Source organism: Cricetulus griseus, chromosome 4 (genome assembly GCF_003668045.3).
Source record: "Cricetulus griseus strain 17A/GY chromosome 4, alternate assembly CriGri-PICRH-1.0, whole genome shotgun sequence".
Lineage (NCBI taxonomy): Eukaryota > Metazoa > Chordata > Mammalia > Rodentia > Cricetidae > Cricetulus > Cricetulus griseus.
This window is the reverse complement of record NC_048597.1, coordinates 166805224-166821432: the sequence shown is the minus strand read 5'-3', so window position 1 is coordinate 166821432 and position 16209 is coordinate 166805224. Positions and strand designations below refer to the sequence as shown.

Genomic DNA, 16209 nt, shown 5'->3' with positions numbered 1-16209 from the left:
GCGCAGGCGCGCGACCCACTTCCGGCGGGTAGCTTCCGGCACTAGACTTACGGCAAAAGCAGAGCGCCAGGTTGTAACCCCTGCAATGTTCGGTTCAGAAAGGTACCGTGCAGTCTGGCCTTTGAACCGGCGCAAACACTTCGTTTATTCGGTGAGTCTGGTTAACACGTTAGCCCTTAAGTTTTAAACGAGTAAGCATTTTAAATTGCACTCGCCAGTCTTTGGCCACTAACTATAATTGATGCTAGAAGCACACCCCAAACCAGACAGACATTTCACATAGGAAGTATGACGCTTTGCCAGATCTTCGTCGCAGGGTTACTAAATCACAGGGGCGAAGCCCAACAATCTGTTTTAACAATGACTCCGGTGGTTCACGTACATAGTCTGAACCACAAATGAAAGGAACAGCAGGTGCAGCTTCATTCCAACTGAATTCAGTTTCCTCACTGAGGGGGCTTTGGTCACCAGCTACTTGAACTGACCGACCTGTTGCTTCTTGTTTTGGCCTCATGTGGGCGTGGTGGTGCATGTCTGGAATCCAGCAAGCTGGAGACAGGAAGTACACAAGTCGAAAACAATCTGGGCTCCCCCAACCCCAAAATATTTTAACGTAGGATAACCTAAACACATTAGCAACTTAGTTCCCGCCCCCCGCCCCCCGGCCAATATAGAAAAACTCTTAAAAGCTCCCTGCCCTCGGTAACAAACTGCCACTTTATTCTGGAAACCTTTTGGCTACTTAATAGCAAACACATGGATGTCATAGTCTCCAAAGACTCCACTGCTAATAAAAACTCTAGCAGATCTCAGGGTCCCTGGGAGTCCTCAAGTCCTATTTTCAAGACTACTGGCCCTAAACTACTCTATGGATCCATTACACATACAGTGACACGTGATGAGGACTAGGGAACAGCGAGGCCTGTGTGTTTTAAGAGGAGGACACTTCCACACCAAAGGGGACCTTCAAAGAAGACCACTGTTTCTGAATGAAGTAGGGTGGTTGGCATCCCTACATAACATGCAAACCAAAGATAAAACTGGCATAGGAAATTTCAATCAAGGAGAGAAAAAGATTACTATCCAAACGTACTGAGCCTAGAGCTCAGGGCTTCTTATGAGATATACTGATTGTGGTATATATAAGGGCCATGAATATACAAGAGGGGGCCTGCTAGTAGCGTCCAGAGGAAATTAGGGATATTAATTAAAATAGCACTTGAGCCATAAGTTGCCAGCCAGCCAGCCTGGGCTGGAGAGTGGGACAGTCAAAAACAAAAAACAAAAACTCACAACACAACAAAAAACAACCAACAACAAAACCCAAACCCATATGTATCTGAATTTAAAGATTGTAAGGGCTAAAGAGAAACTGAGTGCACTATGTATGTACCAATTCTAGGTTGCCTCCTCTCATTAAATCAGTCTTCATCTCTGACCCTGAAATCTTCCCACACCTATCTTCTAAATACCCTACACTAGAAATTCAATAGAGCCTAAAGACACCTGAATCATAGCATTTCTTATGAGGGAAAGGTGACAAAGCGATTTTTAAATGGTTCTTTATTCATAAACTTGATGCAAGTTTACAAAATTTACTGTACATTGCCAAATAAATCTGCAATGAAAAATAAAATCCAAAAAAACAAAGCATGCCAAATGTGCAGCTGTAAATCTGCTAGCCATTAGGATATTAAAGAATTCAATAATGTATTCAAGATTTTGCCTTAGGCTTAAGGAACTTTCTGATGCTTTGAAGAGTTCTGCCTTGTCACTTGCTATGTGAGCACTGGCAATCACTTATTTAAAGGGAACCAAGTGAGCAAGAATACCAGGTTTCATAACCTGTCCTCTTAACCAACAGAAGAGAATCATGAGAAATTAAAAACACACACAAAATGCACAAGTGCCAAGTTTCCTGAATGTGGTTTACAAAGTTAAAAAAAAGAAAAGAAAAAGCTCTAATCAAATGTATAAAAAACACCTTTTGAGCTGGGTGGTGGTGGCACATGCCTTTAATCCCAGCACTCCTCTGTGTGTTCAAGGCTACAAAACACATTCCAGGACAGCCAGAGCTGTTTGTTACACAGAGAAACCCTGTCTTGAAAAGCAAAAATCAACAACAACAGAAAAGGAAACAAACTTTGTACTGGTTTGTGCAGGAAAATGTGCTTCTGGGCTTCTTTTTAAAAGTGCTTAAAATAGCTGGAGTTTATATTTAAATCAAAGTTGGGATTAAAAAAAAATTACCAACCAAAGAGGGCTGATTTAGGTAAGGCAATAAAATGGAAAGTACATTGATTTGTATCACATTTTATAAAAGAATTAACATATGCTGAATTCCTTCTGGTCTTTTGATGTAAAAGCCACTGTATGACAACAGCAAAAAATTTCAGAATCTCCAATTTAGGTATCTTTTATACTTTGGCTCAAGGAGTCCTGTCTTTGTGCCAATCACTTCACAAGTGTATTAGTTTATCAACAATTGCAACACCCCGTTAATAAGTGAAAAGGTAAAATGACCTCATACTTTAGACCTTCAGGCTCTACACTGTGGCTCTTCCCAAGAAATGCTGAACCAGCAAGAGGCAGGTTCAGCCCAGCAGGACTCTGCCACCCCAGTGGAAATTACTGCTCACAAATGGCCAGCTTTACCTAATATGATACAATACAACTAAGATCATACTTCCAGAAACAGTTCAAATCTTCACACAACCATGAAAAAGTTAACAATTTAATGAAGAGGCTTCCTGTCATAATTTTGGCAATAAAAAAGATTTCAGACCTGAAAATGCTATGGTTTAGAAGACCTAGAATTCCTAAACCAGTATTGACCATCAGTTAAACTTTTATTGGCTCTAAACGAACAGGATTTTGCAAATCTTCATACCCCATAGGCTCAATATAGGAAGGTTACTGTAAATTCACAGCTGCAGTAAACTGATGCTGACTTCCCTGCTTGCTTAAAAGATTTCACTTTTCAAGAAAGAGGTGGTAGGGAGTGGCTACTGTGTGTACTTATCAGGAAAAATACAGTAAAGGCCCCACTGTTCAGTCCAAGATACCTAAAGTGAGCAAAATGAAAAGGCTGTATCTGGATGTCAGTTGACAGATTATCCACTAAATGATCTATTAGCTAATGTCTTCGGTACTGCTGTTATACGGGCACTCAAAAGCTTATGTCTGCACGTTGGAACGATTTTCTTTAAAGCAACATTGGTCCAGACATATGTCAGCGTAGTTAGCCATCTTCCTTTGGAGGTGTGTACCAGCCTGAAATAAAATAGAAAGAAAACATTAACTACTTCAATCCCTGACACAACTAGGAAAAGGCACTACTGAGATTAGGTCTAATCTCTACTCATAATTCTGTTACTTAACACTACTGTAGAAACATAAAATTGTTTTTAGTTATTAACCCAGCATTCTGATATGTTCACAGTATCAAGTCATTGCTTATAAATAAAGCACACTTGTTTTCAACATCTCTATATGAAATGGTATTCCTAGGTGACAGTGACAGTATGGGATAACAGTAGTCTAATGCTAACCTTCTATTTCAATTTTGTATTTAAAAGAAACCTGGCAATTAGAATTAAAGAAACATTGATAGGTAAAGTGCTGTCATCACATTAAAATTCTAGCTATGCAAGACAGTCCATCACAAAGTTAGTAATCTCAGAATGTATGTTCACACATCAAATTACACATGATAAACACACAATTTTATTTGCCAATTTAAAATAAATAAAAAGATGTAAAACTTCAGAAAATAGAATTGCTTTCTGATTCTAAATCCACTGCTCTTTCATCAATGCAATGGCTCACACTCACACATTTTCTATAAACATCTTCAAATGCCAATTGTAGGGTTTGCCTTAAGAAAGAAAAAAGAGCCAATCTAGTCCAGAGAGTGAGTGCCAGGATAGGCTCCAAAGCTACACAGAGAAACCCTGTCTCAAAAAACCAAAAGAGAGAGAAGAGAGAGGGGGGGGGAAGAAGAACAAGAAGAAGAACAAGAAGAAGAAAGAACAAGAAGAAGAACAAGAAAGAAAAAGGAGAGCTAGAGAGATGGCTCAGCAGTTAAGAGCACTGGCCGTTCTTCCAGAGGACCTGGGTTCTATTCCCAGCAACCACATGGCAGCTCGCAACTCTCTGTAACTCCTATTCCAGGGGATCCAAAAACCTCACAAAAACATACAACTGGGCAAAACACCAATGTACATAAAATACAAATAAATTATTTTTTAAGAAAGAAAAAGGGTGGAAACACCAATGTACATAAAATACAAATAAATTATTTTTTAAGAAAGAAAAAGGGTGCAAACATGGCTGTTGTTCCATACAAGTCTAAACTCTCATAGAAAAGCAATTGGATGCTCAGTCATGCGTGGTACAAAGCAGACTTTGGAACATACTCATCTGATATACCAGAAATGATTATTGTAAAAGCCTGGACTTAACCTTATATTGGAAAACCTTCTTTTGAAGCTTTAAGATTTGGTTTTGAATATTATTTCTAAAAGGAATCACTGAAAAAGTGGCAAGTTGGCACTGTCATTAAAATAAAACTGAGTGTTAAGACACAAATCTAAACTTACAAATGTGTGTACCCCTACATTTGAATGTGCATAGGCCAGAGGTAAACATCCTGTGTCTTCCTCAATTGCTCTTCCCCTTGCAATCTGGAGCTCTCAATAATTCAGATTGGCTGACTGGAGAGCCCCAGAATCTTCAATGAATTTTTTGTTCAGGGCACTTGGTTACAGACTGCTCTGCATAGGCACTATTCTTTTTCTTCATGTTTATTAAGAGACACTTTGCCAGCCTTAGAGGTGAGGAAACTGGGGCAAAAAGAAATCACAGAAGCTGGCAAATGGCTCAGTAGGTGAAGGCATTTGCCACCAAGCCAGACAACCTAAGTTTGATTCTCAGAACCTACACAAAGTATGTGGTGGCAAAAACATACACAGAAAACAAATATTTCTTTTTGTAGGACTTATTCAAAGCCACAGAGCTAGGAAGTCACATAAATGGCACTTGCAAATAGGTCTTCCAAGCCAGGCAACTTAGGCTTATAATCCCAAGCTACTGAGGAGACTAAAGCAGAAGGATTCAAAATTTCAAGGCCTGCCTGGGCTGCAGAGTGACCTCAGAGCCAGCCTGGGCAACTTAGTGAAATCCTATCTTAAAAAGTGAAATGAGAGATGGGGGGGGGGATGGGGGAGAGAGTGGGGGAAGGGAGCAAAGCAAAGCAAGGGCACAACAGATGACTCAAACAGTAAAACTGTATCTCGGTAGTAGAATGCTTTTGCCTAGTGGGGTTCTGGATTCGATCCTGAGGGAGTAAGGAAAGGAAGTCTACCAAAGTATGAATCTGAAGATGTTTCAGAAGCAGATAGTCATGATCCTGTTATGATTGCTCAACTACAGTGAGAGTTCCTACACAAAGTTGCCTGCACAATTCCTTTACTTACAGAATACATTTCAAGTGAGCAAAGGGATTTATCCATTAAACTAAATTCTTAACTCTGATTCAAAGGCACTTAGGTCAAGTCTTCAGGGCATAGGAAAAAGCAGTGTTAAGATTTGTTACAAGATTGTGAATACAGCAAAAGTTAAGGTTTTTTTTTCCCCCACTGTAATTAACAGTATTTGATTTAAAAAAATCTAAGACAAAAACACAGGATTGGTCAAGGCAAACATCAGCATGCTGTGTACAACTTCATGAATGGCAATAAGTACTTCTTGAATTAAACATACCATTTTTCTCATGTATCTGTACAATGGAATTATAGGACTGTTGGGCCCGTGCTAGATTATACTGATTCTGAAAAAGAAATACACATTATTAAATCAAAACTGCAGCCAGATGAAAACCATCAGAGTAAATTTATGGATGCATCATTACTGTGCTTAAATGGACATTTCCATTTCCAGAGAATTTGTGTTACTAACGTTCCATATTTGCTACAATTTTATAAGAATAACAAAACCAAAATTGCACTTCAAAACCAAAATTGCACTTCACTAAAACTCCACAAACTTTAGAGTTGTTGTTTATTTTTAAAGTCTTCCTACCAGTAGTTTATAGTCCTAGTATGCCTCACACTGTCAGATCAAGTCAAAGGAAACACATATAGGGAGTAGTAACACCCCAATGCTTCCTTCTCCTCACATCCAGTGGGATAGCCCATGAGGTGCTGCTTTCAGATCAGAAGACAATGAACTCAGGAACCATGCATCTAAATATTTGTAGTTAGAAATATAAAGAATGCCCACAATTACCACCCAGTTACCTCCTTAGGTTAAAATAAATTTTCTCTAAGGAGCCAAGTTCAGACTGAATTTTGTCCCATAAGCATGAATGGCTTACACCTTAACTTCAATTAGTATCAGACATGCTCTCAATAACAGCTCGCCCCACCTACAGCAGCACATCATACACCTTGTTGCATAACAAATACACAGTGCAGAACAACAAAATAATGTAGAGACAGTCTCCCTTACCATCCCAGCATCCCCTACTCACATTAGCTACATTTACTAGTTTCTTGTACACCTCTTTTGAAAGAGTTTGCAAAGACATTCATGCACAGCTCTTGTAATTGCCAAGTGTGGCAAAAACCATCTAGCATAGAGCTGCTGCAACAAGAGCAAGCCTTTGTGATGCTGAGGCTTGGGCTGCCAGGGCCATCTGTGTGCTCCTCCAAGTAGCTTCCCCGGAGTCCTTCCCCACTGTTTAAAGCCACATCCTTCCTGTGGTTTCAGTTTGCTGGTCTACCACTCAGTCCAGCTGTGCAGGTTTCCATGCATTAGTGAGCCAATGATTTTCATTTCTGTGCCAGTTGCAAACAGACCCTATTTTCTACAGAGTAATCTTCTAAAGCCCTGCCATAAGGCACCTAAGACACACACACACACAGAAACATATGGCAGAATCATCTCAAAGGAAAATTTTAAAATACTTCCATGGGCTGGAGAGATGGTTCTATGGTTAAGAACACTTGCTTCCTGAGCACCAAGGTCTGATTCCCAGCACCCCACACAGTGGTTTCCAACTCCAGTTCCAGGGATCTGATGCCCTCTTCTGGCCTCTGAGGACACCAAGCATGCATATGGTGCATAGACACAAAAGAAATCCAGGCAAAAACATCCATACACATTTTTTTCCACAAAGAAAAACAGTCTAAACATAATAACAAATACACAGCATACTCTCAGATGACCATGAAATACTGTGCCCACTCCCCCAAGCCAATTATCAGCCAGCCTCCACCATTTCAGACAATTTACACAGTTCAAAGAAGCAGACTTCTGCTTACACCTTCAGTAATCTTTCCCTTTTCTTTCCTGTTGGTCTGAGTCCTTTCTAACAATGAGTTGTATTTTTGATCTGTTATTCTGTTTTTATTTTTGTAAAATAGCATACAAGAAAGCAGACATCCACATTTTTGAACAAGGTGTGTTTTGGTAGATTCTGCTCTCCCTCACATTCCCTACTCTAGTAACTTCATGACCTCCAGCCTCTCCTCTTCCTCTTTCATGTCCCCAGATCATTGTCTTTCTTCCTCTTCTTGCACTACTGTTCTAGGCCCTCCTTTAGTTTCTGACTGCACTGTCGCTGCTGTCCCAGACATGGCAGAATTTTATTTTCAAATTCCTATTAATCAAACTGTTGTATAAATCTGAAATTCCACAGAACACTATGTATACTGGCATACTAACTTACCAGTCTTATTTAAACTAGGATCAGAGAGTATCTGTTTCCTTTTTTTCTTTTCAATTATGGGTCAGCTTCACTTAACTTTAGGAAGGTATTTTAGAATTTTATAGTAATAAATCTGCTGTGATGACTTCCGTTCCCATGTATGTCTGGGAAGGATACAGGCATCCATCCAATGCTGGGCACAGAGCTGTTGGTTCAGTCCACAGACCACCTGTTCGCTAGCACTCAAAACTCACATCCAGACCTCTTCCTTTGTTGGCAGACTGATCTATTTTTCCCTGTGTTTTTACCAGGGTTTTTCTCAATTTTAAGCTATTCTGTATGTTCTGTTAAATTCTTCTTCAGATCTCACTCAACACCACTCCTGGTCTTAATAAATGATCAATTTCACCACTCCCTTTTTAAATGTTTTCTTTTCTTTGTTTTTTATTTATGTATCTATTTATTTATCTGTTTATTTATTTATTGGGATAGGGTCTCATGTAGCTCAGGCTGACCTTGAACTCACTGTGTAGCCAAAAATTACCTTGAACCTCTGATTTTCCTGCCTCAATCTTCTAAGTGCTGGGGTGATAGGCATGTGACCATGTACCCAGCTTCCATTTTCCAGCTCTGATATTTCATACAACTATTGTATCACACTTCAAATAACTAAAGTCTATTTTGTGTTGTTTTTGTATTTTGAGGTATTGGGGATTGAACACATGCTAGTAAGCACTCCACCACCTTGCCCCTATTATCTTGCGATCTGGTGCCTGGGTGGCCTAGTTGTGATCTTTAGCTGAACTCCCCATTTGTTTGATTTTAATCTTTGGGAAGCCTACAAGCTTCAGTTAGAAACACTTCTCTGCTTCTGTGAGAGTTGTAACTGCAACTAACACGATAGCCCATGAAATCAAGGTTCTTCCATTTGGCACGGCAACTTGGCTCACTTATAAATACAAAATTAGGCTGCTTAGTCACTCCCTGGCACCAGAAAAGATGAAAGCAAAACACATCTCTCCTGGGCATGTCAGCACTACTCAGGATTCTGCAGGCAATGACAGCAACAGAAGGACACCTGTCCTGAGTTTAGAAACAGGATCAGCACTGCTCCGAAGGCTGTGTGCTCCAGGACTTCACTATCATTCACTAGTGCTCCCTCTGTAACATGCACGCTTCCAATATTAGCTTGCTTTATTTATGATTTGGAGATAGGGTCTCTTTATATAGCTCAGGTGAGCCTAGAATTCACTGTATAGCCCAGCTGACCTCAAATTTGCAATCTTCCAGCCTTAGCTTCCCAAGTGCTGAGAACTACCTTTCCGTGAACAGGCCAGTACCCTGGAAGGATTTATTATTTGTATAGCCTCAAGTTAATGCTACAGTTTTTATTTCCTAGTAATTTAACAGGAAACAACCTGGCTGCCATCCTTTTAGGCCATAGCTTGTTCTCACTCCTGCTGGCTTAGCACTGTCAGGAAGTGCAGGAGCTGACAAATGACTGTACTTCCACCTCTCCATAGGCTCCTGCCTGTACAGAGCTACCAAGTTCTCAGCCCATTCATCCAACCTGACCTTGATCATGTCTGCTGAGAGAAACTGTTTTCCAGCATATGTGTAAATTTATGTCTGTCAGCTCAGCTTTTTGAAAGCACACACATTCAATTACTTTGAACTAATAGCTGACAATATCATTTAAAATATCCTATTTTGTATTTTTGACTAAGACCAAGTATAAATATTCAAAATATTCTAAAGTAATAAATATATGGCAAAAAAAATTAGAGCACAAAATTCATATCTCATCTCTAACCTGACCCCACCAGTATTTCAAAAAACCTTTATCATAAACAATAGCTATTAGCATTTGAATGTTCTTCCAAAGACAGTCTACAATGATACAAACATATTTACATAGCTCTCCTTTCCTCCCCACTGCTGCTCCCACTGCATATACATGCACACACAAATCAACAGCATATTTTTAATACTATTTAAAATATTATTGCATGTGTGACAATCAGAAAACAACTCTGTGAGTTGGTTCTCTACTTCCACTTTTACATGGCTTCTGGGAATCTAACTTAGGTTGTCAGGCTTGCCTACTAAGCACTAAGTGTAATAAATTTCTTTTGGTTGAATGAGAGACAGACAGTGTGTGCTCAAGAGAGATGGGGGGACAGGGAGGGAGGGAAGGAGGAAAGGTAGGTACAGGCACATGGAGATCAAACCAGGAGACAGTTCTTTCCTTCCTCTGTAATTTAGTCTATTCATCAGGCTTACATGACAAGTACTTCTACCCCATAAACCACTTGCTGGCCCTTTAATACCATTTAGCATCTTTTAAAAAAGATTTTTATTATTTTTAATTATTTGTGTATATTTATATATATTGAGTATGTACACGTGAGTGCAGATGCCCACAAAGGCCACAGGCATCAGATTCTCCCTACAGTGAGTGGGAGTTAGAGGCAGTTGTGAGCTGGCTGACACAGATTCTCTGTAAAAGCAGCAATCACTCTTAAAAGCTGAATCATCTATCCAGCCCTGTATCTTCCTTGTGTGTTGCATTTATTTATGTGTGTGTATGTAGGGAGCAGGGGAAGACACACATGCCATAGCATGCATGTGCAGGTCAGAGGACATCCTTTAGAAGTTGGTTCTCCCCTTCCACCATGGGTGCCCCAGGGATCAAACTCAGGTCCTCTGTCTTGGTGCCAAATGTTTCTACCTACTGAGCCATCTCACTATCCTTTCTTTCTTTCTTTCTTTCTTTCTTTTTTTTGTTTTTTTCGAGACAGGGTTTCTCTGTGTAGCTTTGGAGCCTATCCAGGCACTCGCTGGAGACCAAGCTGGCCTCGAACTCAGAGATCCACCTGCCTCTGCCTCCCAAGTGCTGAGATTAAAGGTGTGCGTCACCAACGCCTAGCCTCCATCTTTCTTTTTTAATTGTTTGAGGTTTTGCTTTTTATGAGACAGGGTCTCACTATATAGCACAGGCTAGCCTGGGACTTGTGGTCGGCCTGACTCAACATCCCAAATTCTACAGTCATAAGCATGCACCACCATGTCAGGCTTTTGTGGTATTTTTTTAAGTTAATGTTTAGACTATCCCTTCAGAGTTTAGAATTCAGGAAGATGAAACTTCTATTATATCGTGCAAAGAAAGTTTCCACTTTCTTTTTTGTTTTGTTTTTCCAGACAGGGTTTCTCTGTGGCTTTGGAGGCTGTCCTGGAACTAGCTCTTGTAGACCAGGTTGGTCTCGAACTCACAGTTTCCATTTTCTTAACTGACAATATTTTTTAATTTAAAAAAAAAGTTAAGTTTTACCCTAAAAGTTCACTGAATTCACCTTCTAATGCACGCACCTTTAATCCCAGCACTCGGGAGACAGAGGCAGATGGATCTCTGTTAGTTGAAGGCCACACTGAGCTACAGGAAATTGATCTATTCTAAAGAGCTCACACAAAAGTGATCCCAGCACTAGAGAGGAATATAAGGCGGGAGGAGACAGGAGCTCATTGCAGTCTGAGGAGCAGTGTAGTCTGGAGATGCAATCTGAAGACAGGATTGCCCTTTTGGTCTGAGCATTGGTAGAGGTGAGAATTCTCTAGGGATTAGCCGCTTTGCTTCTTTGATCCTCAGGCTTTAACCCCAGTATCCGTCCTTGGATTTTTATTATTTGTGCTACAACTAACCATATAAAGACACTTGTGTCAACTATGAACAAAAGCCAGCACACAAGATGATGGCCCCAAAAGATTCTATCAGCTATGTCATCACAGCCATCTTAGCGGCTATATGCTATGTTTTACATGATAAAACTGCAAAAAGATCTCTTAATGTAAGCCATGTATGAATGTTTCAATGTACAGAAGTACTCAGCAGCCTGACACAGAGCCTGATGGATAATGCTTTTTTTCTTACTTGCCAAGAAAACTGCACATCATAGAAAACAGGTATTTTTTAGAGCAGTTGAAATGAAATCTAAGATTTATAGCACAGAACAAAGAATACTGGTATTCTAGAATTTCAAAACTAGAGAACTTAAATTACCCTGGCCCACTGTATTTGATACACATCTCTCAGGAGAAAAAAGTCTGCGAGTGTACTGACAAAATTTCAATTACTCAAAAAAGAAAGAAATGAATCACTGTCCTATGCCCTTACTTCTTTTCTCTTTTAAAATGAAAAACATGTTAATTTTTTAAAAAAAAATTAAGTTTAACATCAAATTTAATATATGTATAGGCATTAGGAGAAAGCACTGAAGACTGGGGCATGCTAATGCCTAGTGTATTTCTCTAGACATTCAAAAGTACAAACCACCATCTTACATTTTTGTGATGTTATCTGCTTTAAAAACATTGCATGAGGAAGCATATATTTCATCCTTAAAAAGTTTTCAGGTTATACTACATAACCATTTTATTGACACATTAAAGTAAAAATAAGATTTACATATATTGATAACACATGCTGGTTCAATATAAATTCTTGAACACATAGTTAAAGTAACACTATCATCCCAAATAATGATTTTTTTTTTTTACAAAAATGACCTTTAAAAATTTTTGCTTTCTCTGTGGATTAACTTTCTAAAAAAAACAAAAAAAAAAAAACAAAAAAAAAAACAAAAAAAAAAACACACATAATTTTAAGTGCAGTATTGAGTATATATCTCTTAAGTTTTAAACTACTTGAACAAACAGTACAAATTCACAGAGAACTTTAGGGAAAACATTCACTGTTTAAAAATCATCAGATCAAGGTTATTTTCATCACACAAAGTTTTTTTTTTCTCAAAACAAACATCATATAAATATCTATGAATGGTTACAAGTCTACCTGGAACAATCCTTCTAGTACAGTAAGTGAATTCGGCATGCAACTCAGCAAATGCACAAACTACACCTCCCTGGCTGAAACCCTTGTTTTGCCCCCTGACCCTGTGTGCCGCAGTTTCTTCATCTATAAAATGAAGACAATGGAACATTTCATGTAGATTATCAAAAGGGTTGAAAAGCTAATGATTTAAATTAAAACAGTCCAGCATGTATATTCTGACTGAAAATTAGTGATACTAACATGACCTCAGTTTGGAGAAACCTCAAAGTACAGCAAGGTTTTCCTTTCATTAACAGTGAGCTCAAACTAAACGTTTCTGGGAATATCAAAGACTAAGTGGGGTTAAGTGACTGCAATGAGCATATTCTCTTACACATCTGTGTTTCCTACCTTCACTTTTCTAAAGCATGAAAATTAAAGTACCTCAAAAAGAATTGAGACAGGGGATGGAGAGATGGCTCATCAGTTAAGAGCATCTGTCCTTGGAGAGGACCCGAGTTCAATTCCAATGGCCCACATGGTGACTCACAACTGTCTCTAACTGTAGTTTATCTCATGCCCTCTTCTGGCCTTTGAGGGCACCAGGCACACATACGGTCCACAGACACATACATCCAGGCAAAACACTCATAGACATAAAAATAACTAAAATTTAAAACTATAATCAAGACAGAAATATGCCTGACACGTGACCTCCACTAGCATTGGGACACCTCTGCATGTCTGTGGAGTTCTGAAGAAAAGTACCTTATTTGCTCCAAACTGCACTCGGGCCTTGCCTTTCACCAAGGTGGCGTTGATCTGCATGATGACCGATTCTATAGAGTAGGCACTGCTCCAGCCCTACAGGAAGAAAAAAATACAGCAATCTTCACAATTCCCACTCTGGAAAACCTAACAAAATATCACAGAGGAACTCAATGACAGCAAATCAATGTTAACAAATTTGTAGTGAAGAGGAAAACAGTGGACCATTTCTAGGATCTCGAAACAATCCTGGGTTCTAAACATCTAAACCCGAGTGAATTATAATTTTAAATAAACATTACTTTCAGTGGTTGTTCCAACATGGACTGAGCTCAAAATACAATGAATTTTACCAGTTTACCTTGGATTTTTGTTTATAAAAGTAGATACTACAAAAATTAAAAAATGTAAGCTACTACATTTAAGAACTTTGATCTTAGAATTCAGCTAACAAGGAAATAATCCACTAGACTGAGAATTGTGCACAAGAGTTACCTGTTTTGTAAGAAGTTCCATACATAACGCTCCTCCACCCAACACATACCTTTAAAAAAAGAAAACAAACATACAAAATCCTCTGAATATCAGTATTCCTTAACTTCTCAAGCATTACTAAGAAAGGTAACATACAACAATGAAAGTTGTATAGGTCAATTTCAAATGCTTACAGTCATTACTTTAATACAATCAACTTGTCAAACAAATTAAACAGAATGCATGGGTTTTCATATTTTACTCCTCTTTCCAATCTTGTTACTTCTGTATCAATTTAGGTTTCTGTCACTTGACTGTAAGACAGTAGTAGCATGGGATCTCAACTGGTGTCACATCATCATCCTATATTCTTTGTACTGTCACAGAGGATCCATCTCTCTAGAATGCTTTTTCCTTTCTTTTGTGTCTATGTGGTGTGTGTCTATTATGTATACATGTCGGTGTGGAGGCCAGAGGTAAACCTCAGCTGTCCATCTTATTGCTTGAGACAGGGTTTTCTCAATGAATCTGGAGCTCATCAGTTTGGCAAGACTGGCTAGCCAGCCAGCTTCAAGGATTTCTCCTTGCCCCCACTTTCCTCAGTGTTAGGATTATAGGCACAAGTCACCATACCTAGATTTTATTTGGGTTCTGGGGATTTGAGTTCAAGTCCTAGATTCTCAACACACATTTTACCAACTGAGCCATCTCTTCCATTCCTAGAACATTTTTTTATAAATTGTTATTTCCCTTTTCCTATACCTGTTAATGACAGATGAATCCAATATTCACAGTTAAATATGGTATACCAGAGGAAGGAGGAAATTATTGACTTGTTACACTATTTATAATGTTATATCAACACTAATTTTGAAAAGTTTAGTGTTGCTATACTTGGCTAGGAAAAGGCTGGTATTTTGAGCAAGATATACCAAAGTTTAAAATTCACCATATTTCCACCCTATGTTTATTTTGTGTATGTAAATATTTAACTAAGTAACCTAATATTCTCCTTCCAAAAATGGCCACATACTTTATGGAAGCATGTAGGGAATGTCCAAAGGTAACAACAGGAAACTTCACAATTCTAAACATCTTCATTCTCATGATCTCCACTCATTCTAATAGTATCTATGAATAGCACTGTAATAGTGCGCCAAAACCAACAGCAGGATCCCTAAGGGATTACTTCAGCTTTGCTGAACATCACTCAGAACTCTGACAGAGCAACACTTCTCAAACAGTGAAGCAGAGGATGCCATCTTCTGAGATGCCAAAGGGAGGTGGGGAAAGACTAAAGAAATTCAGAAGAAGTTATTTAGCATCTTTGTGGAAAACAGATTTAGAAGTTATTTAGTGTCTCTGTGGAAAATCCCATCAAGTCTCCAAGAAGGCCTTTTGAAAAGATTATCATTGAGTCTGCTGTCCAAAAAGCCTATTAATATACCACCGAACATTCTGGGAGATATGGCAAAGGACTGGGCTACAGACATCAGCCAAGCAACTTTTAAAGATGTTGTAGAGATCTAAATGGCTCAATACATCATAAACAGAGATTTGTTTAAGGGCACATTTTTTGTTTGTTTGTTTACCTGTATTTTATAGACCTGATAGCCATTCTGCAGTATTCTGCAATCCCAACATCAGTTCATATATATTCTGTCTATACTGAGAAGTCTTAGTAGGATATGATCTCAAAAACACAGCATTTATACTTATATTTGCTTTGCACATCTATTTCTATATTACAAGAGACTAGTCTAAGAAGTTCTGAAGTCTACCTTTAGGAGTCACCAGTACTTTAACAGAAATGTAACCCACTACTGAATCAAACACAGAAATGATTATCAGCCTGGGACAATATTTTTAGATTTTATTATTACAGTAGGAATCATCTCACAAAGTAGAAAGAGTACTTGTTTTCATTCATGTGTGTGCACACGTATGCCTGCAGAAGTCAGAAGAGGGTGTTAAATCCCTTGGAACCAGAGTGATATGTAGCTAAAAGACACCTCACATGGGTACTGGAGACTGAAGTCAGGTCCTTAGGAAGAGAAACAACTGCTCTAAAACTGAGCCATCTCTCTTGCTCCCCTACAAGCAGTTTAATCATTCCTATATGGGGGACTATGAAACATTTCATAGTTAACTTGATCTTTTCCATGCCTCCCATAACCTCCAAACCACAAAAAGAAGCAATATAAAACTCAGTATGGCTGTATGACAACCACCAGTCACCTGTACTAAGTGACAACCATTTATGCTGGGATCAGCTCCAGTCACCTCAGGTTTCCCAATTATCCCTATAACTACACTCTGCATCTCAGGCCTATGGAGACCACAATAACTAACTTTTCTTGAAATCCTCAATGGTTTATATTTGAAAAATGCTTTTTTAAAAGGCAGGATCTTGATAAATATTGACTAT

The 16209-nt window shown here is 38.8% G+C and overlaps 1 protein-coding gene across 1 annotated transcript in view; it reads right to left on the bottom strand.

Annotated features, from left to right (window-relative positions):
• Positions 1–1546: 1546 nt before the first annotated feature.
• Positions 1547–16209, bottom strand: part of Ube2q2 (ubiquitin conjugating enzyme E2 Q2) — a 64541-nt gene continuing 49878 nt past the window's right edge. The window contains exons 11-14 of the mRNA XM_027415114.1: positions 13803–13851; positions 13308–13403; positions 5764–5830; positions 1547–3273 (exon numbers count right to left, since the gene is read on the bottom strand). Coding sequence (XP_027270915.1) covers positions 3242–3273; positions 5764–5830; positions 13308–13403; positions 13803–13851 — 244 coding nt within the window. The 3' untranslated portion in view covers positions 1547–3241. The remainder of the gene's footprint in view (positions 3274–5763; positions 5831–13307; positions 13404–13802; positions 13852–16209) is intronic.